Source organism: Eptatretus burgeri, chromosome 8 (genome assembly GCF_056783735.1).
Source record: "Eptatretus burgeri isolate ZD-2024b chromosome 8, Ebu_testis_v1, whole genome shotgun sequence".
Lineage (NCBI taxonomy): Eukaryota > Metazoa > Chordata > Myxini > Myxiniformes > Myxinidae > Eptatretus > Eptatretus burgeri.
The window spans coordinates 66,330,243-66,357,134 of NC_140968.1; the positions used below are offsets into that span (position 1 = coordinate 66,330,243).

Consider the following 26,892-nt stretch of genomic DNA (forward strand, 5'->3'; position numbering starts at 1 on the left):
GGCCTCCGAGACGCCTCGCCACACCCTCCGAGACGCACCATCCAATCGGGAGGAGAGTGGCGAAAGAAGAAATTGCTCGGACCTCAAGAGAGTGGTGGTAAAAACGAGAGGACAGCAGACGGTGGTGGTCGTGGTTCGAGCGGTCTGTGGTCGTTTGCGGTGGCTCACCGTGGTGGTGGTGACCGAACATTGGTGATCGTGGTCCGAGCGGCCTGCGGTCGTTGTAGCTTGGTCTCGATCATGGGCCATGGACTTCGGGTCGTGGGTTCGAGGCCCACCGTGGTGGTTTGGAGTCAGTGTGACCAAACGAGGCAGGAAGGTACCCCGGCCAGGCTCTGGTCCCCCAGCTTGAATTTCTCTCCTGGGCTGAGGACCGAAAATAGACCCATGGGGTCCATTTCGTGTGTGTGTGTGTGTGTGTGTGTGTGTGTGTGTGTGTGTGTGTGTGTGTGTGTGTGTGTGTGTGTGTGTGTGTGTGTGTGTGTGTGTGTGTGTGTGTGTGTGTGTGTGTGGCACCGTCCTGTAAGTAGAAACCGTTAAGTGCTTTCTGTTCCTTGTAAATTGTATTTCTTTTATTCGAATAACTCTGCTGTTTGTGTGCTCCCTCCCTGATTATTGTTTGTAAATAACCCCCCGTGTTAAATGTTCCAGCTCGTTTTCTGTGCTTTCTCCCATTGACCCAGCACGGTGCGGGCTTGAGAAGTAGTGAGGGCGTTCGTGCCGTAAATTGTTCATTTGGACCGACGGATCTTGGTAATCCCCGCTCGGTTTACACCCGGATCGGGCTCTGTAAACGGCCTGTTCCGTCCGAGGTCCGTCGAGGGTGTGGTTTTCCCCGGTAGTTGGACGACGTGGGTATTTAGGTATATTGAAATTAGGCAATTAACCCAACCCCACGCCGTCGAAATATTGGCGACCACGGTCCACTAAGGGATCCGTGAACTCTCGGACTTATCCGAGAGTCACGACCGAAATTCCGGAGTGTTCGGTGGAAACGACCCTACTGCTGCCCCTGGTGGTCGTTATCGCCACCGAACCCTGGCCCACAACAACATGTCCTCATCGATCAGACATTACGTGGCTTGAGGTGTGTGCTCTACCGAGTGCTCTTGTACTTTAGCTTGTTCTGTTTCCAGTAGATGTTGGAAATGGTCTTCACGAACTTGCAGACATGTTGGCATCCACTCATCTTATTTAATTTGTCCTAAAAACACGGCCCAGTTCAAGGTGCCAGATGATTGTGGACGACGTTGATGATGTTGAAGGTGGCAGATGATTGTGGACGACGTTGATGATGTTGAAGGTGGCAGATGATTGTGGACGACGTTGATGATGTTGAAGGTGCCAGATGATTGTGGACGACATTGATGATGTTGAAGGTGCCAGATGATTGTGGACGACGTTGATGATGTTGAAGGTGCCAGATGATTGTGGACGACATTGATGATGTTGAAGGTGCCAGATGATTGTGGACGACATTGATGATGTTGAAGGTGCCAGATGATTGTGGACGACATTGATGATGTTGAAGGTGCCAGATGATTGTGGACGACATTGATGATGTTGAAGGTGCCAGATGATTGTGGACGACGTTGATGATGTTGAAGGTGGCAGATGATTGTGGACGACATTGATGATGTTGAAGGTGCCAGATGATTGTGGACGACGTTGATGATGTTGAAGGTGCCAGATGATTGTGGACGACGTTGATGATGAAGGTGGCAGATGATTGTGGACGACGTTGATGATGTTGAAGGTGGCAGATGATTGTGGACGACGTTGATGATGTTGAAGGTGCCAGATGATTGTGGACGACGTTGATGATGTTGAAGGTGCCAGATGATTGTGGACGACGTTGATGATGTTCAAGGTGCCAGATGATTGTGGACGACGTTGATGATGTTGAAGGTGCCAGATGATTGTGGACGACATTGATGATGTTGAAGGTGCCAGATGATTGTGGACGACGTTGATGATGTTGAAGGAGGCAGATGATTGTGGACGACGTTGATGATGTTCAAGGTGCCAGATGATTGTGGACGACGTTGATGATGTTGAAGGTGGCAGATGATTGTGGACGACATTGATGATGTTGAAGGTGCCAGATGATTGTGGACGACGTTGATGATGTTGAAGGTGGCAGATGATTGTGGACGACATTGATGATGTTGAAGGAGGCAGATGATTGTGGACGACGTTGATGATGTTGAAGGAGGCAGATGATTGTGGACGACGTTGATGATGTTCAAGGTGCCAGATGATTGTGGACGACGTTGATGATGTTGAAGGTGGCAGATGATTGTGGACGACATTGATGATGTTGAAGGTGCCAGATGATTGTGGACGACGTTGATGATGTTGAAGGTGGCAGATGATTGTGGACGACGTTGATGATGTTCAAGGTGCCAGATGATTGTGGACGACGTTGATGATGTTGAAGGTGGCAGATGATTGTGGACAACATCGAGGGATGTTTTTGCTCTCAATACGTACACAATATGTAGATGAACTTGTTGGTACAATATCAGGATTTATGTGTTTCGTTAAATCTTCACCTGATTGTCGGGAATCGAACCTTGACCTCGTCATCATGATCAGTTAAACCGACCGAAGCCACATCTGGGCTCTGTGTCAGGTCATTCATAAAGCCTGTTGTCTTGTTCGAGGTTCTTGTGCTGCTTTCCCTCTGACGTCTGCGCTTTTCGGGTCTGTACTGACGTATCGGAATAGGCGGTGTATAGAGCGTCGTTGCAAACCGATGTTGCTGGTTTATCGTCTCGCTCGGTTTATGTTTCGGATGCGTTATTTTAAAGTAAAGTACAGTGAGAGTGTAAAAAAAAAAAGAAGGATGGATGTTGCGCACTTAATTTTGTTAATGGCCAAAACACCTCAAGATTTGAGATGAGAACGGCTCCTGCCACAATGGCCAGGGCTCGAAAGGTGGGTTCATGTTGTGACGAGCAAATAAATGCTCTTTGTCTTTTTATTTTATCAACATTTCCGATGTAAGGATGACGTTGTCGGAGTTTACGGTATTTTTTTAACACCTGAGAGTTGAGGGTGGGAGACTACTTCGTCAACGGACCGTGTCGTGTTTTTTATTTTTATTTTTTGCGACTCTTATTTGGATTTCATTTTTAAAATAAGTTGCTGTCCGTCTCAGCATCGGATCGGTGAAAGAGGAGCGTAAAACCAGCCAAGCGAATACGGCATAAAATCGAACTATCGGAGTGACCAGTTAGTTTTAGGCATACACCGCCTGAGTATGCTCCAACTCATTTGCCATCAACTTAGTTCCCTGCTTCTTGTTCTTCAAATAAAACACAAGAGTTAAAAGAGCAAATATTAAAAAAAAAAATATATATATATATATATATATATATAAATATATATATATATATATATATATATATATATATATATATATATATATATATATATATATATATATATATATATATATATATATATATATATACACACACACACAGAGCGAGTCAGAAGTATCACCCGATTTCTGTCAGTTGATTGTTTGCCATTTGTATTGCAGTGTACAAGAAGGTAGAAATAAATGAATGACATGTTTATCTAACCATTTATTTAAGAAAAAAAATTACGGAACTGTACCAAGCTGTTTTACTCGCTATTTTCAAAGTGCCCTCCCTCGTGATCAAGTCACAATTGCAGCCGAGCGGGCACAGAGCGGCACACACGTCTGCAGAGTTCGATATCAATTTCCTCAAACTTTGCAGTGATTTGAGCCTTCAATTCCTGAATGGTACGAGGCTTTTCACGATAAACAAGGTCTATCATGAGCCCCTAAAGAACGAAATCTGGAGGTGTAAGGTCTGGGGAGCGTGCCGGCAACTTGATCGGACCGCGGCGGCCGATCCATTTTCTGGGAAAGTTTTCATCAAGCCACTGACAAACATAACGTCCACAATGAGGTGGAGCTCCATCATGCTGGAAATAACAGTCCTGATCTTGTACCCTGGGCCAAAAGAAGGTTTGCAGCATATCCAGGTAAATTTCTGCAGTGACAGATCACTCAAAGAAAAAGGGTCCAATTATCCCTAATGGAGATGTGGCTGCTCAAACTGTCACTCCAGGTAAATTTACCTCCTTCTCAACTGTCACTCTTGGGTTATTCGCAGCCCAGTAGACACAATTGTGTCTGTTAATTGTGACATTCAGCTTAAAACATGCCTCATCTGACCACCAGATGTTGTCTAGCGTTGTGTCCTCTTCGTGAAGTTTAGCTAAGAACTCTTCGCAAAATTGAAGACGGCGGTCGTCATCTCCATCATGAAGTGCATGCAGTAAGCATGGAATGTAAGGTTTCCATATTTTCTGGTGAAGGATACGGATAACACTTGATTGGCTCACTTCCAACTCTGCAGATAAACGGCGAGTTCACTTTTGCGGACTTTGTTCCAGTCTTCTGATGGCTTCTTCAGCCTTTGCTACATTCGGTGCCGTTTTCGGACGACCGGACTTCTTTGCAGTTGTTACCGACCCTGTTGCTTCAAATTTCTCGACAAGCAATCGTATGTTTCTTCCCTGAGGTGGGTTAATATCGAATTCCTGTGCCAAACGGCGTGCCGCCATCGTTGGTTGTTCATTATATTTGTAGTTATGTTTCACGGCCGCAATGCGTTGATTCATTGAAAGGTAATTCATGGTTCAATTTGGTGCAAATTCAGTAACTTTCCAAACTCGCAGCAATAACCTGCAAAACAAAATCAAAAATAAATAAATTACGAAAATTAATAATCTGCAACACAATTATTAACAACATGACTTCCCAGAAAGAATCTGACAGCCGAAAAAAACAGAAATCGGGCGCTACTTTTGACTCACCCTGTATGTAGCGCTTCACTTATAACATAAGTATCTGCATCACATTTACTTCATTCATTATACAGCACTTATTAATAACCTTTGGACGCTGGATGTTTGATCTGCATGTGGCCAGTGCTGCACCAGTCCAGAGCAGATAGAAGGCTGTACTTCTGCAAGAAGCTGTGCATCCCTTTTTACTTATACCTTGGACAAAGTTCACGACCATCGCTGAATGCTAATGATCTTGGCCTGTTGCAATCACCGATCCTTCATTCACTCCTTCATGTGCTTGCACACTTCCATTTCGATGAACCCACCCCTCTCTCCGAGTGGAGATGGCACCCCATTTAGCACTATGACAGAGTTTTGAAACCCATCCTTTTGCTTGACATATCCCTGCCCCACTGCTAGTGTATGGATGCAGTGGATGCAGCAAGTAAGGAACTGAGAAGAGAAGAGGGTAGGGAACCTCAAAGTAAGAGGGTTGGTCTTGGTAGAGTTAATGGGAGTAATAAAGATTGTGGGTCGAGATTGGGGATGACATGATATGGTGGTGCATCACTTGCTTGAAGCCTTGGAGAAAAGAGTGGGATTGAACAGCTTCTGGACGGCAGAACCACATATGGGATAGACGAGGAACAAAAAGAGTTCAGGTTCGCAGTCAGCCTGGATTTTGGAAGTTTAATCAGGAGGCTATTACTGGAAGAACAGAGCTGGCAAGACAGCTAGAGATATGCACACTCACCTTTGAGCTGTTGATCCTGGGTTTGAATCTTTGCCCAGCTACAAACTGTCATCCAGGTGTTTCACAGACAGGACGATTCATCAGTGTGTGTGTGTGCCGTCCCTGGGATGGATGTTAAATTGGGTGTCCCGCCTCTCGGCATTAAGTGGTGGACGTTAAAGATCCCACGGCTTCTGTGAAGAGAAGGTGAGCCGGCACTCTGACCAAATTCCTGTTCAAACCAACGGGGCACTGCATCTGCTGCATCGCCGCACCCCTGCAAGAACTGATGCAAACGTGCAGCCACGTGCTGCATACGAACAACAATGACCGGAAGAATGTGTGCAATCTAGAGCGGCTGGAGAGTGTCTGAGGGCTGTGAGGGTAGAAGGAGCATCCTCTACAAAGGGATACCTGTTAGTTATGGACTGCATAATTATTATCGTGGTGCTTTTAAATATCTATGTGATAATTGAATATTAATTATTAAATGGTAAATTAATGTAATTAATTATTATTTTAATTATTTCTAAAAGTGACTGGCAATCTATTGTGATTTGGTTATTGCCACAACAATGAATCGTTCCAAATGCCCACACCTGAAAATGCTGCATTTCAATCATTTAGGTGTTTGTGGACTCACTGCGATTGGTTGTTGAAGGGGGTTCCAGTGGCAAAGGCCTGGCTCGCTATGGAGGAGTGGGTGGGGCAGGTGGAGACGTGTGGCTCTTGGCAGATTCATCGGCTAGTCTTCGTCACATCAAGGACAAGTATCCCAAATTGACATTTGTTGCTGAAGCAGGTCATCATAGCAGGTAAGTGTCCATGAGGTCTTGGCTTCAAGCGCTACATCATCAGAATACCGGTGGAATTGTGGAGTTTAATTTTTCCCATTTTTTGTGTTATGAATGTACATTTTAAAACAAAAGTCCTTTGATTTTGGAGCAGAAATAGAGTGGAGAACACAAATGAGGGCATCAAGCATTTCAATGCGTCATGTTGGTTGTGCCCAGAGCCCCAGACACTGCCACATGTATGTTGTCAATGGAGCATCGATGAAGTGTTGGAATCACCGGAACAATTGTTTGATGTTGTTATAAAGATGCTCGTAACTATATTAATATTGTGCCAATCTTGCCTTGAAATGCATTAAAAGATATAAAACTAGAGGGGGAGCACTCGGTCGAGTGCAAAACCTCCGCCGTCAATACTGCTGGGTCACTTAAGTGAACCTGATATCCTATTAATTGTAGGTCAAAACAGATCAGACTCTACTGAACCACGATTGAATAAACTAAACTAGATCGATGTGCATGTAGAAATGGCAAAAAATAAAATCGAAATTTTTTTGAAAAAAAAGCTGCAAAATTTCTAATTTTTTTTTTCTCTAACAAATTATTTTTTGGTTGGAAATCACTTAAAACATGTAGAAATGCAAAAACAAAAATTCAAATATTTTTTCAAAATGGCCACCATAGCGGCCATATTGGACTTTGGACCAAGTCCAAAATCTAATGGCATGATCCTTGGACCATACCTAATCCCCCCACAAAGTTGTCGAAATCCGTCCAGGAGTTTTTCCGTAATACTGTTCACAAACAAACAAACAAACAGACGGGTGAAAACAGTAACCTCCGCCCATCTTTGATGGCAGAGGTTAATGAGTTGTCATATTTTTCAATAATCTTTGCACTGGAGTCGAAGGCCAGAAGACCTGTTTCTCTACCTGCTCGGTTCTGTAGTACTCCCCTTACCTCACCCTAACTCTCCCATCTCCCCCTTTCCTACCTGCCCAGTGGAAACGTTCCTGCTCACCATTTGGTTGTATCCAGCGGAATGAATAAATCAATGCAAAGTTATCCCAGACCTAACGACTTCTCGATATATTCACTGCAGGGAAGTGTATGATACATCTAGGCTGTTAGGGTCAGTTTATTTCAATATGGCGGATGCTTTTGTTGCTAAAAATCGATCCTGATATTTTCAAGTTCTTGGGAAAATAATAATATTGTTTTTGGAATGGCCATAGGTGGTAAGGGTGGTAAGGTAGATTAGTTATTTCATCAATAAATGTCAAGCATAAGTGTTTGGTTTCTGTGTGAAATGGTAGGATGCGTGTCTTGCAGAAAACCAAATAGTCTTTCCTGCCCTTCTCCAATGTGTTTAAAACCCTCCACTACCATCACTCCACCTTGATCCTCTACATCGTTTCCCATTTGCGATCTGTTTAAATGTATTATTGTGAAAAGAAAAAACAGCGACTGTTATTTGTTGAAGTAATTCATACAGGATACAGACCACACAGTGAACCCCCTCCCCTCCCAAAGATCGTAAACCAAGGGGCATGGCACCTCAGCGACCATGCCAGAGTTGGGGTTCGAACCCTTGAGAAGATCGCCGTGCGACCAATCAGCGCACCTGGCTAAGCACGATCATGAGGGATTGTAAAAGTCGTGCGGGGAGAGCTGTGCAGCAGTAGTTGGGAAGGAGCAGTTCGAAAGCCGGCAGTGAATGAGCCAGCCGTGCGAAAGAGATGTAAAGAGTTGTTGAAGAGCGCGTATGCGTTGGCGTGGTGCGCATTGCCGGTGAGTGGCGAGTTGAGGGCACGAGTGGAGGGATGCTAAACAGAGGAGAAAGGCTCCCAAAATAACTCAAACAGCGCTTCAGGGACCAGCCCCATGCAGTCCAGGTGAGGAGTGCAGCAAGTCTTGCATTTGACGGGCAGAACCAGTAGATGCATATAATGTGTACATTATACTTATGGCAAATTATAAAACCACTTCTGTGTGCATTTCTTGTTAAAATTAGCAAACATATATTTTTATGTTCCTTTTAAAGTGCAAAATTAAAAAGTCAATGTTTGCAATTTTTAAAATCAATTTAATGTTTTAAATTCAAGATGGTGTCGAAGATGGCCACCGAGACCAAACTTTGCCAGATATTATCTTCTGATTGACGTATTTTAATGAACTTGGGCTCAATTACTACATTTTCTGGACCAAGCAACTCACTTTTAATGATGAAACATATCTTGGTGCAATATTTAATGGACTTTGATGTTATATTTCACCCAAGCAGTATATTTGACCATGGATCAAGAGAGGGACTGAAATGATGTGAAAATATTTAATCAAGAACTAACATTATACAAAATGAGAATAATTTACATATCAGAGCTTATTACAGCACAAACAAGTCCTGGATATACACACAAAATGAAGGTATCCACAGAATCATGACAACAATGTCAATACAATGTACCCAGTAATGGTATGAACTAATTTTCTTTAACACTTGTTGTGTTGCATATGTATGGCTAATTTAAATTAATATTTCACACAAGTGTAAAACTACCAATGCTGCTCTACTTATTGTCGTGATTGGTACAAATTATTTCAACTTCTTATTGTTAATCCATTCCAAAATCTCATCCAAGGTTTAGTAACATTGAACCATGCTCATCAGATGATTTAGGAATCCCCTAAAAACTTCAAAATACAAACTGAACTGATATTCCAGTACATCCCCATGCACTAAACTTTTATAACTTGCATTTATAAAAAGTCATCCAATCTTTGCTTATGAACATTTACAGTTCATGCAAATAAAACTTACAAAATATATAATAGCATACAAATGATTGTAACCATTGTATAAAAAGGTAACTCGCCGTACACAGTATACAACCTTGAAATAAGTATAAATAAATTGAAACCTTGAAATAAGTACAAGTATGAAATATATTTAAAAAAGCATAAGTATAAAATATATATATATATATATATATATATATATATATATATATATATATATATATATATATATATATATACACACACACACACACACAAGTATAAAAAATAAGTATATATACTGTATATATAATATAAACTTTGAAATAAGTATAAAAATAAGTATACAAATGATTGTAACCATTGTATAAAAAGGTAACTTGCTGTATATACAACCTTAAAAATAAATAATAAATAAGTATTGTTCAAGGAACATTGAATCCCTCCCGAAGTTTGCGAAGAAATCTCGCTCTATAAATTTACAAATGAAGATATTAATTATATGATACCAGCTGCTTTAACATTTACACTTGTAAAACATTTGTTAATGTCTGTGTACCTTGTTTTGATTAATATTAAGACTTTATCGAAGTCTGCCTTTTCCCATTTGACAAGGTGCTAGTGTAACTGTGACATATTAAAATATGATAACATAGCAATAACCGTCTTCACAATTAATGAATCCTCATCAGGTGATTTATCATAATCTAGACCATGCACTGTTTCAGTTTCAGTCTTAGCAGATATGTCCTCATCGGCTGCATTCATGCACAGTTCAGTGCAAGTGAGGTTGTTTTGTTGACTTGAACATCGAGCTGAACAGTTGCTTTTTCTGCATCCACACTTGACAAGTTGAATTACTCCATCAGGAGCTGATGGCAGGAGTGTTGTAACTGGGCTGTACCTGCCGTCGTCGAAGCACCATCCAAAGTCCGATGGTAGTGAAAGATCAGGTTTAGGCACAGTCATTTTGCCAGACCATGTGCTGCTAGTTTGCTTGAAGGATGACTTCTTGTAGTACACCTTTAGTTGGCAATTTCTAACCCTCACACTGATTCTTCCTGAAGAGATGCCAGTGCATCAAACTCACTTCTTTGATTTGGCTTATTGCATCATACAACTAATACACACATTTCTGTAGTCCTTTCTTTAATTCACCCAAATGAACTGTCGTTGGAGTTTTAGGATTGTTTGATGTTATTGTATTTGCTTCTATTGTATCTGCATTGATAATTTCTGCTTGTCTTTTGTATTTTTCCTCCCAAGTTTTTCGTCCATCAAAGGGAAAAAGGGTTCCGACATAATTTTGAAAGTTCCTGTTGGCATTGCTATCACAACAAATGAAAACCAACTCTTGGGTACGTCACCATGCAGACATGCATCCAGTTGTAATAACAATAAACATTTCGTTGCACACGTTGAGGTTTTCCGTTAAATCTCAAAGAGTTGCCCAAGAAAGTAAATTTGCTTGTTGGATGAAAATAAGCTTTGTCTGAATCTTATTTTCTTAACTAAATCTTGCTGCTATTGCGTTCAGTGTATATGCGTGTATGCGTACATGCACAATTCCGTACATGCACGCAATGAAGATTGTCTTTGTTATTCATTTGTATACAGCACAAGGCTGTGGTATAGCATCATTGGCTGAGGGTGCAGCTGTGCCGCTCATGCACTGAGTGAAGATTGCAAATGACAATGCCTGAAAGCCTCTTGCAAGGAAGATATATATATATATATATATATATATATATATATATATATATATATATATATATATATATATATATATATATATGTTGGCTAAATGGTTAGGGTGGCGGCTTGGGATCCTAGGGTCCTGGGTTCAAATCCCGCTCAGCTGTTGAATTAATACCAGGTGGGGTTAACTCGACCTGTCATCCTTCCGAGTTTGGCAAAATGAGTGCCATCATGCTGGTATACTGTGTTGGAGTGGCGACCCGTCCAGGATTGTGCCCAATAGCCAAGGAGACTGCTTAGGCAGCACCAATGCTCTGCACAGACTATGGTCCCAATGGATGGATGGATGGATATACTGTATTGGGTCGCTGAAATAGGTGACCCTTATTGTGAGTAATTCTGTCTGTTTGTTTGGATGTTTGTTCGTTTGTCATCAGCATACTTGGTAGTAAACGTGGGCAAATTTTGACCAAACTTGGGTGGTAGGTACATCTTATGACCTCGTGCTTTGGAAATTGTGATGGTTGCTAGGGACGCTTTGGTTCCCTAGCAACAACCGAAAAACCTTCAAAATCGGTACCGTTCACGCGAAATCAATTCCGAAAGCCATTATCCCACGTAGCGTTATGAAATTTGGCACGAATGATTTACAGGTGATGCTCTATCAAATATATTCTGGTTTTTGTGATATATGGAATAGTTTACCCACAGTGCCCCCTACAATTAGGGTATGCACGAAAATTGGCGACAATTGAAGGCCCCCTAGCGACCAGATGAGTGCATCGATACGAATGAAACTTTGCAGGTTCATGGTACTCAATGAGTACTACAACTTTGCCTCAGGACATATTGACCGATTTCGCTTAGGTCAGGGGTCAAAGGTCAATTAGTGCAAAAATCGATAATATGTGAGAGCTGGAGGTGCCTTCACGCCAAAGGCTACTCCTCCTAGGGTTATGGTCGGATGGTCATGAAAATTCACACATCGTCTGGAATACATTGTGCACAAACGATCAAGCCGGATTTTCGATTTAGATCTTTGTTCACCCACAGCACCCCCTCGAAATTTGGGGATTTCCCATTTCAAACCGCATTTTCGGTACTTTTCATTCAAATGGATACCGAGTAATTATCAGTTGATGGAACTGGATGAGATTTGATATGCATAATCTTAAGGTGATTCCCTATCCGCTATATGACATCCATTTTGCTCTATATCTTATAGTTTCCATGCTCGGCGACCCATGGCCGCCTACCGGCTTGTATATGTATATGTATGTATATTGTTGCAGTTATGTTTAACTAGCACTCCCCCAAAGCAATGGCACATCACATATCGCGAGCGGTTCCTGAGGTAGTTATGTCATTAGTATTCATTCAGGTATGTTTTTTTTTTTCCCCCACTTTCTCCCCATTTTTCTGTCTTTTACTTTAAAACCACAATCAGGGGTGCGTGCCATGACCAACAAGATGCAAGGCATCATTTGCATATCCGCTCCAAAACTCGGTTCAAATTGCGCACTCAAACTCAACTGCTATACCACCTCTAACTGCATCACACTCTCGCAAAAACTACCACAATCATGACACCACACTGGATAAAATCTTACACAAACTTTTATTGCAAATTAATTTTTCAAACAACCTCATACAAGCTCACATCTCAACGCTCGCTCGTGAGATTCACCATAGTTTAACCATTGTACTTCAACCACCCCACTCCAACCACAAACGCCATAGCCACCTCCATGCCACAAGACTACAACAACCACCTTTCAACCACCGTACTTCAGTCAACAGTCTTCAGTCTCGACGCCGATCTTCCACGAAGTGCCAATCCCACCTCGAACACCGCTTCAGCTACCATCTGAATCACTCGCCTTTGATTGACGATGACAACCACCATCACGGCTGCTCTGTGGCGCCACTTTACCTTACTTGGAGCGTCACGACCAACCAAACTTGTTGTGGTCTCGCGCAAGTCCTCGCGGCATTTCTGTTGTGCCTCCCTGTCAGTGGTGACCATCGCACTGCCTGGGGAACCATCCACGACTCTCCAGGACGTTTGCCCTGTCAATGAGGAGCGATGCATGCTGCCCCCACATTAAGTCGGGAGCTCCCTCCACTCCATGACCTGTCTCAAGGACTAATGAGACTCTTCCGGCCTGGCGGTTGCATGGAGGAAGCGACCGCGGTGAGGTCTGGGACCAATGAGCCTAGCGCATTCCGAACAAGGTTGGCAGGGATTGCCTTCACGCAGCATGGCCGCGCCCACTGGGACATTGACTCCACGCCACTTGGGGGAATATAAATATCCCACTGGCGGCTTTGAATGGGCTTGGCTCTCATTCTTGACTCGGTTTTCACTCTGTGGAAATCTCTCTCCGACTTCAAGCACCATTCCCTGGACAATAACACTCTTGTGTGCTTTGGAGGCTGCTTTCGGGGATGATCTTGAGATGGTGACATAAGACGTAGTGGAACGCAACATCATAATCCGGCCATACAGTGACACCCCGCTATCCCTGTACTATTCCCCGTTGCCCTTTCCCTCAGCATGGGAGAGAACGGTTCCTATTGGGCCATGCGCAGTGAGAGAGGCTGTATAATAACACCTTTTTCTCATCCTTCTTTCTTTCTTGCTATCTAATCTCCTCGGGTATGATTCTGATCGTTCCTGTCATGTTAATAAAAGTTAAGATTGTGTAAGTTTTATAATGGTTTCGCACTGCACCGTGTTTCTGTCGTTTTGTAAAGAATTGCATTTTCTTTTTCCACACCTTACGGACCCTTGCTTTCCCCTGTTGTACACATGGCTGTGTATTAAAACCTGCGATTATTGTGCCACATACTTTTCCTTGCCTTCGCTTGTAATAAATTGCATACATTATGAATATACCTCGCTCGTTGTGTCTTTTCTTCCATTGGTCCAGCGTTGTCTGCACGTAGTGTTAGCTGGGAAGTTTTGCCCCACCGATTGGCTCTTGTTAGATGGTGCATACTCGGCAGCTCTGCTCGGCTGCACCTGATATGGTAAGTTAACTGAAGTACGCATCGAGGGCACGAGACCCCCCTTGGTGTGGCCGTCCACAGGTAAGGTACCCACGCGAAGTAGTGAAACCCTGCCAGAATTTGGCGGGCCCAATCGGCACTCGTTGTTGATTAGCAACGCGCAGGCATGCAGAGTCACTCGTGCTCGATGGCCTCAGGACCCGGTGTTTGAGAGGGACCTGAGTGCTTCTCGTGGTGAGCCTTGAACCCCGGATCCGTAACAATTTGTGTGTGTATATGTATATGTATATGTATATGTATATATATATATATATGTATATATATATATATATATATATATATATATATATATATATATATATATATATATATATATATATATACACACATTTTTTTTTTTATTGACGTTTTTGGAAGGCCTCTGAGGCACACATACTAACACATAATGGATCCCTGGCAGAGTTATATCTGTAGTATTTTGTTGAGCTAAATTACCTCTCCCTCTCGTATCAGTGGAAGGGAAAGATGTGTTGTGAGTAGAGTTACAACTACTGTATCCCATTGTTGTTTTACTCATTCTCAAACTCCATTCCAAAGCTCCATTTTCAAAGCACTACTGAATACTTTACAGACTCAAATCACATACAACATTCACCCCAGAAACCACATTAAGAACACTACAAATCCATCCAGAAACATTTCATTGGCGAACACCGAGCACGGCACCCTCTTTCACACTGCAAATTCTGGCTCGGCTTGGTGTTGACGTAAATGTCTGACGTATTGCCTCTCCTTTCTATGCCACCGAGGCATCAGCGACCCCCCCCCCACGCCCCACACTGCGTTCCTGCAGCCAATCACAATGACCGGATCACAGAGAGCTAACCAATCAAAGTGGCTGGATTGTGAAAGGTGGACGGTTGGATAAGATAGAAGCCAGGTCCATAAAATGATAGGCAGAGTCGAAACAAGGGGGAGTGGAACGGAGCTGTTGGTCAGTTGTTTGATCGAGAGTTGGTTCATCAGTTGGTTGGAGAGTTGAAAGAGCAGCAATGAGAGATCCGCTCATACCGCCATTTGGTTGGTGAGCGTGAGGGAGTACCAGCACGTTGCTTAGCCAGCTCAGATGTTCCATATATGGTAGTGTAGCAAACAGGCCTGCGACCCTGCATGGAGCATCCGGAGCGGTGTGACCACTTTGAAAGTGATTTGTCAAGATTTGGACCAGGCAACTGGGCCGGCTTGACAACTGTAACAATACTTCAAGCTATGTGTAGATAGTTGGAAAGTGAGATTGCATTGCTGGATTGATTGACTGTATGGACACTGCTGAAGTTGTGGATCTATTGACTTGGACCCATGGCCGAGGTAGTTGACCCATGTTTGGAGAGGTTCTGTTCAGAATGTGTGGAAACCTCTCTGAAGAATGGACCCCAGCTGGTGATCCATACATTCTCAAAATGGGTCACCAGCTTAGAAATCACTAAAGTCTTTATTTTTTATACGGACAAATATTTTGAGGTGTATTTTTTAAAATAAAGTGTTTCGGGTGTTGTAAAATTGGTGTCATTTGTAACATTCTTTAAATGTTAACACAGTGCTGTAGGAATTAATAGCCATTAACTGTTCAGGAAATGATTGTTGAGGAACCAATTTGTGTGCGTTTGTTTTTCTTTAAAAAAAAACATTGCAATGTGTGTGCTTGTTGTCCATTTGCAGGAGAACTGTACACTCACAAACAGCGTTTGCGTGTCGCTGTTGGAGCTCATGGAGGTACTATCAACTCTGGGTTCATCCAAAACCATGCGCAGCGCCATTTCATACATCTAAGCTTGAAACTTATCGCTGATGTCGGCCTTATTGGGTAACTGTGATCAGTCATTATGTCTGCGTGCAGCACACGTAATCCCAGTATCAAAATTGTTTATTTTTTCACTTTTTTCAGTTTTCCTTGCTTCTTCAAAGACTAATCCTTAAAAATCAACCTGACGGCTTCTGCTCGTTGAGGCTGCATCATTTGGGTTTTGAATGTTGTCAAAATCAAGAAACTGTGTTTTCATTCATGTCTCAAACATCATAATTGAGTGCACTGACTCATCGAGTTATGAAGTGATGGTGTCCATGTTGGCAGGTTTTGAAAGGAAAAGTCAATAAACATGTGTTATGCTTGTGACTGCCATGTGCTAGCATCCGACATGGCCAATGATTTGACACAAGGTCTCCTTTTGAGCACCACCCCTTTGACGGACAAATTCATCGCTATGGCTGAAATAATGATGCTATAGATGTTGATCCTCATCGCCATGTCACGAATCTGGGGTGTGTTCAGTTACCAAGTTTCTTGTGGAGCACTCATGCAAGCAGTCCATTAGAAACCGTTGATAAGGAATAGCTGGCTTCGCAAGTTCTAGCTAGCTGCTTGGTAACAACACACCACTGGACATCTCAACAGCATACAGTACATGAGCATTTTCGTTGTAATGATAACGTACCTTGTTCAGAGCCACACATCCACCCAAAGACACCAACTCAGCTTTATTTATTAGATTAGGTCATTAGGCAATCGTGAGACGCCTCGCATGAAACTGCCATGTTTGCATGATATTTCCGACTCTTGTTAATCTACTCTTCTTCTCCCTTTCATAGTAATCAGCAAATAAACTTTCTATCCTCTATCATATCAGTTTTCCATGAGTTTTAGGATGTTATTCAAAAAAGGCTCCAATAATTATTAGTGCATTGCTGCTATTGCAGACATCGCTGCGTGATGACGTCATGCGTAGGCACGTCGTTTTTCATACTTCGCATGGAAGCAAACACTGGATTTTTTGCTTGTAACAGTCATTGTATATTCCTGTAAACAAACATTGAGTTATAAGCGGCACGTCACTGTCCCTCAGACAGAAAGTAACTGCATTTGACATCCCACAAAGTTGTTTAAAAAAAAAAAAGAAATATCACTATTTTCTTTCCTCTGCATAATATTAGAATTAACACACCTTTAATGGGCAGTGTATCTGAAGGCGCTGCCACACCTTGATGATTTAGCCAGCGTATGCCGACTTATGAAAAATTTGTCTAAAACGCTGGCACACGTTGAATACGTTATGGGCAAGTTGTGTATATATTAAGAGCACGCTGAAAAACACTGCCATACGTCGTAGTACGCTGGCTTTCATCGTTGTACTTTGCGGTTGTCCTCAAATTTTAGCATGCTTGAAATTTTACGACGTATGCCAGCGTATGACTCACACGTTCCGCTACGCTGGCCATAAGTTGTAGGCACATTATGCGATCGTTGACACACGTTACTTGTAAGTTACTCATAAGTCTAAACACGTCGAGGTAATGATTAGCGTACCCGAAACTTATTTCTAACCTATGAGTAATGTGTTGTAGGCACGTTACACGATCGTTGACACACGTCGAGGCACATTACTTGTAAGTTACTCATAAGTCGAAACACGTCGAGGTAATGCTTAGCGTACCCAAAACTTATTTATAACCTATGAGAAACGTGTTGTAGGCATGTTACACGATCGTTGACACACGTCGAGGCACGTTACACGATCGTTGACACACGTCGAGGCACGCTATGCGATCGTTGACACACGTCGAGGCACATTACTTGTAAGTTACTCATAAGTCGAAACACGTCGAGGTAATGCTTAGCGTACCCAAAACTTATTTATAACCTATGAGAAACGTGTTGTAGGCACGTTACGTGATTGTTGACACACGTCGAGGCACGTTATGCGATCGTTGACACACGTCGAGGCACGTTACACGATCGTTGACACACGTCGAGGCACGTTATGCGATTGTTGACACAAGTCGAGGAACGTTACTTGTAAGTTACTCATAAGTCGAAACACGTCGAGGTAATGATTAGCGTACCCAAAACTTATTTCTAACCTATGAGTAATGTGCTTTGAACGAATGTGTAATGTACCTCCAACGCATATTGACGTATGTAGACGTATTTGATTGACGTCTTCCGGATGACCACGGAACTTACTGAATGTGTTTCTAATTTACAGCTACCGTATAATGGCGTATTGGCAGAATTTTAAATAAAAAAAACAACAACAATAACTTCCGATATTTCGTCACGTGCCGTTACGTCACGTCCGATTGCCTCTTCAGTTTGCTCATGTCTTATTCTTAGTTCCTCCTCTGAATATTTTCTGTTTGAGGATATTGTCACGTTGACGTCGAAACTTAAAAGCAAATGTCCGAATATATTTTAAAATTCGTGATAGACTAAAAAAAAAACAACAAAAAACAACAACAACAACAACAATATCAACTTCAGATATTTCGTCACGTGCCTTCACGGAGCCAAGTAGAAAAAAAGAAAATGTGCCTTGACGGAGAAAACAAGTTTCGGGTATGCTAAACATTACCTCGACGTGTTTCGACTAATGAGTAACTAACAAGGAACTTGTGTTGACGTGTGTCAACGATCGCATATCGTGCCTACAACTTATTCCCAGCGTAGCGGAACGTGTGAGCCATACGGTGAGTACGTCATAAAATTTTCAGCAAGCTTGAAATTTCACGACGTACGAGACGTACCATGAAATATGACAGCATACTTCATCGTTTTTCAGCGTGCTCTTTTTTTTTTTTTTTTTTTTTTTTTTGTATACCTTGGTCGAGGCTCGTATGAGAGCTAACACACAACTCACAGCAAGGAGGCATGAGACAAGAGGGGCGGGAGTGGAAGGGACAAAACATTGGGGAACAGACACAGGTGAACTGTGGAAGGGAGAGGGATGGGGATGGGACGGGGAACATGGCGAGGGGAAGATGGACATTAAAGGGACTTTCAGGAAGGAAAGCAGGAGAATTGAAGGAAGTGGGCTTGGGTGGATTATCGGGGGTAGAAAAGATCGAGGATTTGGATGGGGGAAGATAAGAGGTGGTGGTGAACAGCTGTTTTGAAAGCCTGAAGGGAAGAATGGGAAAGAATAGAGTGAGGAAGTTTATTCCAAAGGCGGGAAAAAGAGGAATGAAAGAGTGAAGATGAGCAGTGATTCGTGATTTTGGTAGTTTTACCAGAAGGGGGTTGTTGGCGGACCTTGAGCGCCCTGTGGAAATGTGGTTGGGACAAATCGCAGAGAGAGCAGGGGGGCAAGGCTGGAGAGGAGTCTGTAGAAGACAGAAAGACCACCGACCAACCTGCGGTGATTGAGTGAGAGGCCCAAAGACTCAGCTTCATTGCGGGAGATGCCAATGATCTTAAAAGCCCTGGTTTCGACAGCGTGAAGTCGAGAAAGGTGGGAGGCAGGAGCACCAGCCCAGAGGGGAGAGCAGTACTCCATCAGGCTACGGACAAAAGCTTTGTAAGTGGTCAGGAGCTCAAGAGGGCCGAGGAAGGACTTTGCACGACGGAGGATTCCCAGTCGGCGACTGGCTTTTGGGGCAAGGTTGGAAATGTGACTTTCCCAGGAAAGGTCATGGCAGATAGTGGGACCCAGGAGCTTGAAAGTCAAGACTTTTTCCAGAGGATTGTTCCGAAAGTGGATGGGGGTTTTGTAAACGGTCCTTTCGAAGAGACATAGTGAGAGTGTGAGATTTGTCTGGATTGAAAGACATGTTCCACGTGTTGGACCAGTTTGTGATTTTATCCAGATCTGCAGTGAGCGAAGAAGCTGCTGCTTGCCGGTCTGAGGGATGACAGATGGTACGGCAGAGGGTTGAGTCATCGGGAAAAGAGAAATAGAGGATTTTCCAGAGAGTCCGAGAGATCATTGATGAAAACCAGAAAAAGAACAGGGCCCAGAACGCTACCTTGAGGAACTCCAGCCTGCACAGGAAGAGGGGATAAAAGAACTCCATTTAGGGCCACACGTTGACTGCGACAGGAGAGGAAGTCTGCGAGCCATGAGTGGAGATGGCCTTGAATACCATGGGAAGAGAGTTTGGTGAGTAGGGCAGGGTGCCAGACTGTGTCAAAAGCACGTGATATGTCCAGGGATACGGCTCGGATTTCCTGTCTGGCATTGAGGACCTCCATCCATTGATGGGAGAGCAGTAGCAGCATATCTAGGGTAGAGTGACCTGGTCTGAAACCAAATTGATGATTGGAAATCAAGCCATTGGAGAAGAGGAAGGATTTCATGTCTGAAGCGATGATGGATTCCATAACCTTGCTGATGATTGGGAGAAGGCTGATTGGTCTATAGTTACAGGGATCTGTTTTTGCACCTTTTTATGCAGGGCAGTGATGTTAGCAGATTTCCAAGCAGATGGCAGATGACCTTGGGAAAATGAGAGGGTGAATAGAACAGAGAGAGGGTGAGCAAGAGCAGAAGAGCAGGCTTTGAGGACACGTGGGCTGATGCCGTCTGGGCCGGTTGCAGAATCTGACTCGAGGTTTGAAAGCAAGCTCTCCACCTTGTCAGGAGAAAAGGATACAGAGTCCAGGGACAGTTGGGTGCGACTGGGTAAAGTGGGTAGAGATAGTGATGGGTTTGGGACACAAGATTTAGCTGCAAACACCGAGTTTAGACATTCAGCTTTATCACGTGTGGAATCAGCAGTGCGGCCATTTGAGGTAAGGGAGGGGATGGAGGGGGAACATACACCAGAAACAGATTTGATTAAACGCCACCAGGATTTTGAGGAGGGAGAGAGGTTTGAGAGTTCAGACTTGAGATGAGAAAGATGTTGTTTTCTGGCTCTCCTGAGGGTAGCTACACACTTGTTCCGAGCTTTGTGGAAAGAACTGAGATTGCCCTCAGTTGGGTTTGCTTTCCATGAGGCAAAGACAAGTTGTTTCAGGACAACTGCCTCGCCACAAGCTTCAGTAAACCAAGGGCGGGAGGAAGGGTAAGACAACTGAACACGAGAGGGGATAAATCTGTGCATGAGGGAGAGCAAGTTTCTTTGAAAGAATTCCCAGGATGAGTTGATGTTTGAGAAAGTAGTGATAGGAGACCAGTCTGTAAGTTTGATGGCTGCTCGGAGACCCTGCCAGTCGGCTTGAGTGAAATGCCAGACTCGACGGCAGTGAGGTGGTTCTCTGATAACAGCCAGAGAGATGTCCACTTTAATAAGGACGTGGTCAGAAGAACCAATTGGAGCGAAGGAAGAGCAGCAGATATTGTCAGGGAAATTTGTCAAAATCAGATCCAGAAGAGATGGAGTACCATTGGTTGAGATCCGGGTCGGGAAGTTGACCGATTGAGTCAGTCCCAATGAGTCACAGAAAGCTTTTGCTGATGTCCCATGGCAGGTGAGAGAGGTACCCACACCTAGCCAACTGGCGTGATGACAATTGAAGTCGCCACATAAGAGGAAGAGAGAGTTTGGATGAGAAGATAGAAGATGGTCCATGTTTTCGGAGAGTGAGGTGTAGATGGAGTCATCACTGTTCGGTGGACGGTACAGTACACATATAAACATGAGGTGGGAGTGGAGGGGAAGCCGAAGCCAGAGGTATTCCTGGGGGTGTGGGGTAGTGAGAGCAGTGCAGGGAGAGTGAGGAATAGAGTCTTTGATGAAGAGAGCAACACCTCCACCAGGACGAGGCTCAGGTCTGTCATACCGTAAGAGGGAGTAACCAGGGAGAGATACTTGGGAGTCAGACACGTCTTGGGAGAGGAAAGTTTCTGTTAGGCAGATAATGTCTGGTTTGTCAGTGGCAACCTGCATGGAAAGATCTGAAAGGTTTGAGCGAAGGCCCCGGATATTTGAGGTCCACACTTTTAATGAAGAGGTAGGGGAGGAGACTTTTGGTGCAGGAGGTGGAGGGGGGGGGGGCGCGTCGGACGAGGGACGAGGGGGAGGTAAGGGGGGTTGCTGAAGGGGTGTGAGGTATTGCAGAATAGCGAGGGGAGGGGGCCGAATGAGGAGGAGAAAAGGCTCTGTGGTGCTGTGAGAGAGGGGGGACAAGAGACAAGGAAGATGGCAGTTGAGGATTTGAGGAGGTGGAGTGAAGAGATGGAGGTGAGAGGGCAGTGGAGGGAGGCAGGTTGGTGGATGAGAGGGGGGGCAACTTAGAGAAGGAAGAGTGAGGGGGATGAAAGGTGGGAGAAAGGTGAGGGGGGAATTTTTGAAAGAGGTGAGAGGGAGGCTTGGAGGGAGAAGAGTGGGATGGTTGCTTTGAGAGTGAGAGTGAGGGGTGAGGGGGTGAGTTGGCACTGAAGTTGGAAAAAAAGAATGGTTGATGGAAAGCGAGCATCCATGGCAAACTGTGGTTTTTAAAAGTTTTAGGTCAGAGATGCGATTTAACACAATTCTTGATGGATGCAATGAAGGCGAATTCAGAGCATGGTATGTATACGTATACGTATACTCTTAACGTATACCCAACTTACCCATAACGTATTCGACGTGTGCCAGCTTGGTTCGGCAAATTTTTCATAGGTCGGCATACGCTGACTAAATCGTCAAGGTGTGACTGCGTGGTTGACACTTTCAATTTTCAGGCAGTTATGATTTAAATCGGCGTGCGGCAGGTTTTTAACAGGCTATGCCACGAGTTCGTCGGCGATACGTGCAGCGCGCTATGCCTAATTTATACTACCGTTGGGCATAGGTTGTGAACGCTGACAACAGGCTAAGCATTCGTTGCTATAAGTTATCTATAAGACAACGAAACGTTCGGTGCTCGTTACTAATATGTTATGCATACGACCAACATGTTATAAATACGACCAAAACTTAAAAAAAAAAAAACATCAAGATTTCAGCGTACGCCAACGTTTTACATCCATTTTTATACGTTGCCATTGCTGGCTAAATCATCAAGGTGTGACAGCGCCTTTAGACAGCTGCCACGATCACTGCGGACAAAACATGCATTACGTCGTTTGAGCTGCAATCAAAATGTTACTTTTTTTTTTTTTCCTCAAAACGGTATCTTCATTTAATGGTAGGGGATGTGTTGTTCAGTCTTCATATGGACATGAGGCCTTTAAAACGATTTGAGCTCCATGGAGAGATAAAGATGGTGGTGATTTCTGGATGGCTAGAAGGCGTAGCATGTAGAATGGGTGGTGCTTGTGACCCACAGACAGACAGACAGACAGACAGACAGACAGACAGACCCACAGATACAAACTTAGCTTTATATATTTAGATAGGGTAAGACATTGTTGATCATGCCTATAAAGTTTGGTGATGATGGACAAAGTGGTGAGGGAAAGGAGATTGGAAACTTCACAACATTAGGAAAGACATCATGATAAACAAAGGCATGGACACCATTGTATTGTTACGAATCTGGCAGCCATTTGCACACAACAGCCAGAGTCCCCGCAGTTTAGTTATTTCCATAAGTATGTGTTGATAGTTAGGGTCCCGTTCCTATGTTTAAAGGGAATTACATGTGTGTGCTGCGAAGTTTCTTTCTCGTTAGATTTTTGCAATACCCAACGCCAACAAATCAATCCTTCACTTCTTCGCACCATCGGCGCCATTGCCCACGTGCGTTTGACCACGGACGTGGGCGGAGGTTTCCTCACTTCAGAACACTGACTCCGCCTTGGAAAGGAGGGGGTTCCCCCCTGTCCAATCATGGATGGACAGATATCACCCCACGAAACCCTGTCCAATCAGGGCAAAGATTACCTCAGAGGACTGATCACCCCACCCCGACCAGGGGGAGGGATGAGAATCACCGGGCTCCCCTGAGTGTTCGCTGGAGTTGGGTTAAAATTGTCGGAGAGGAAAATGGGGTCGCCATTGCTCTTGGTGTGCATTGTTGCCGTATCTCAAGCTGGTCCTCTGACTATTCCACAGCCGTCGACTTCCATCTCTCCTTTTGTCGAGCAATAACCCGGAGTCCGAGCCGGGAATCTCTGCTGGCCCTCTGTGAGGAGTGACCCTGGCCCCCGCCTAGACCCCGCTATACTATGTCTGGGCCCGCCGATGACCCCGAGTTTCACACCTGCAGTCACGGGGCAAACCGCACAAGGCGGCCAGGTACTGACCAAGCTCTGACCTCCAGCCTGTCTATCCCCTTGTCTGCGAGGGTCGAAATAAAGACCACCGGGTCCATTTTCTTTTGGTGTGTGTGTGTGTGTGTGTGTGTGTGTGTGTGTGTGTGTGTGTGTGTGTGTGTGTGTGTGTGTGTGTGTGTGTGTGTGTGTGTGTGTGTGTGTGTGTGTGTGGTGGCGCCGCCGTCCGATAAGTAGAAATTGTATAAGTGTTGATTGCTCATTGTACATTGCATTTTATTTGTGATAACTCTGCTCTGTGTCTCCCTCCCTATTGTAAAATAAATCCCCTGTTAAATGTACCAGCTCATTGCCTGTTGTTTCTTTCATTGGCCCAGTATGGTTCGGGCTTGAGAACTAGGAAGGTCGTTTGTGCCGTAAATTGTTCATTTGGTCCGGCGCGGCTTTGGTAACTTCTGCTCGGTTACGCCGGATCCGAGTCGGTGACAGCGTCTCGGTTCGGACAAAGTCAGCCGAGGGTGTGGCTTCCCCGGTAGTTAGATGGCGTAGGTACTTAGGTAAATTGGAATGAGACAAGTGGACCCTACCTCACGCCGTCAAAATATTGGCGACCACGGTCCTTTAAGCGACCCATCGACTCCGGAGTTATCCGTGGTGACAACCTTTCAATTCCGGTGTTCGGTGGGAGACGGCCCGACTGCTCCGTCTCGCGGTCGTCCTCGCCACTGAGCCCCGGCCCACAACAGTATCAGTTGTATCGATGTATGGGGAGGGAGGGGGGTTTCAATGTGGTGCATACATTGTGTGTCGGGGGGGAGGGAGAGGATCGTCAAAACAGATTAACATCTTATTTGCAATGTTTTTTTTATTTCTCCAATTTGCTCCTTATTTTTTTTAATCTCTTTTAACAAGGGTAAAGGTTCTTCAAAAAGCCGGAATCCTTCAATTTTATAAGTCGTCTATATTTCCATCAATGTCAATTCTAACATTTCTCCTCATGAAGAGCATTGCACTCGACTTGATGTAAAAGTCTGTTTTGTACCTATTTGGCTATTTAACGATGTACAGAACAATTCGACAAAAACCCTGAAATACCGATTTTTCACTTTTGGAAACACGATGGTTCTTCTTACGGGATAGAGAAACGCGGTTGTCCACCATCAACACATGGTTACTTTCCGGAAACGTCGTTTCGATTTTTAAACCCGCACGTGCTAAGCAAAAAGCAGAGTGAAGCAAGAGGTTCACTTCTGTCAGTCTGTCTAACAAATGTCAGTTTATGATTGTGGAACAACTTAATTTCAGTTGAATGTTATATTTTGAACATGAATCAGAAAACGAACCTGTAGTTTAGCAGTACATTGGCTCTGAATTTGTCCTGATCGCACATGTGCAGAGAGGAGTGAGATGATATTTTTACTCTGTCTGCCTGTCTGGCAATCAAACAAAATAGAAAATAATTTCAAACAGAAAATTTACTGTTTTTAAGGACGTTGTAAAGAACACAAACACGAGGCACGAATAACTAATGTAATGTGTTAAATAAGGTCACTGCGTCAATGGCGGTAAACTTCCGGAATTTTTTTTTTTTTTTTTTACGACCTTAAAAATCTTTATTTTATTTCAATTGAATTTTATACTTGAACACTGTCGAACGCAAAACGCCTTTTTAGCACTTTCAAAACCCTTCTGTTCATCAGTACTTGGTCCAAATATCACGGCATTTTACGCTATCAAGACCAATCAAATTTGCTGCTCATAGACCCTGCCCTTGTCCTTGTTTCTCAAGTCTGAATGGGCTAATGTGTTCTTTGAACTCTCCAGTTTTGTGCAGTTCTCGAAACCTGATTACGGTACTCATGGATGGGTATATCTGTCATTTTTGCAAGTCTTGGACTTTTCATTTGGTCTGCCTATTCTCCTCTACGCCACTAATCATCTTTACACATATATATATATATATATATATATATATATATATGTGTGTGTGTGTGTGTGTGTGTGTGTGTGTGTGTGTGTGTGTGTGTGTGTGTGTGTGTGTGTGTGTGTGTGTGTGTGTGTGTGTGTGTGTGTGTGTGTGTATACAAGGTGTGTTCAAAAAGTATCCAACCTTAATTTTTCGTGCGTAAACAATGAAGCAAGGGAGGTGTGATTTGGTGCACGTATGTAGGCGATCCTAATCCATATGCGTGAATATTTTCATGCCTGCAGAAGCTGTCAGTCGCCGACAGACCGCCGATGAGTGAGGAAGGGTAATTGAGCGCCGTCGGATTTTCGTTTTTGACAAAATGATGGAAAAACTTGAACAACGCTACTGCATCAAATTTAGTGTAAAGCTTGGTGATTCCCAAGTAGAAACGATCCGCAAGATTCAACAGGCCTTCGGGAACGAAGCAATGGGCACCACACAGATAAAAGAGTGGTACAACCGCTTCAAAGATGGTCTCACATCAGTGGAAAGTGAAGCACGTTCTGGTAGGCCCTGAACATCCCAAAATGAGATTGTGATTGACCAAGTGAGGATCCTGCTGATGCAGGATCGTCGAATCATGGTCAGAGAACTTGCAGACGAGGCGGTCATCAGCATTGGATCCGTTCATTCCATTGTGACTGAGAATTTGGTCTTAAGGAGAATCTCAGCGAAGTTCGTGCCAAAGCTGCTAACGATTGAGCAGAAGCAACTCCGTTTGGAGATCGCACAGGACATGCTGGAGACTGTGAACAGCGATCCCAACTTCTTCAACACAGTGATCACTGGCAATGAGACCATAGTGATCCATCATTTTGTCAAAAACAAAAATCCGACGGCGCTCACTTCCACTTCCTCACTCATCGGCGGTCTGTCGGCGACTGACAGCTTCTGCAGGCAGGAAAATATTCACGCATACGAATTAGGATCGCCTACATACGTGCACCAAACCATACCTCCCTTGCTTCATTTGTTTACGCACGAAAAATTAAGTTTGGATACTTTTTGAACACACCTCATATATATATATATATATATATATATATATATATATATATATATATATATATATATATATATGTATATATATATATATATATTTTTTTATTGATATGTATATATATAATTATATATTGTTGTAGATTTCTGGTGTGCGGACGACCG

At 43.7% G+C, this 26,892-nt stretch overlaps 1 protein-coding gene across 2 annotated transcripts in view; it reads left to right on the forward strand.

The window, feature by feature from the left end:
- The first annotated feature begins 2,793 nt into the window (after nucleotides 1-2,793).
- GTPBP10 (GTP binding protein 10) overlaps nucleotides 2,794-26,892 on the forward strand; it is a 59,041-nt gene continuing 34,942 nt past the window's right edge. For both annotated transcript variants that reach the window (XM_085892376.1, XM_085892378.1), the window contains exons 1-4: nucleotides 2,794-2,940; nucleotides 6,194-6,381; nucleotides 10,405-10,496; nucleotides 15,568-15,712. In XM_085892376.1, coding sequence (XP_085748502.1) covers nucleotides 2,902-2,940; nucleotides 6,194-6,381; nucleotides 10,405-10,496; nucleotides 15,568-15,712 — 464 coding nt within the window. In that variant the 5' untranslated portion in view covers nucleotides 2,794-2,901. The remainder of the gene's footprint in view (nucleotides 2,941-6,193; nucleotides 6,382-10,404; nucleotides 10,497-15,567; nucleotides 15,713-26,892) is intronic.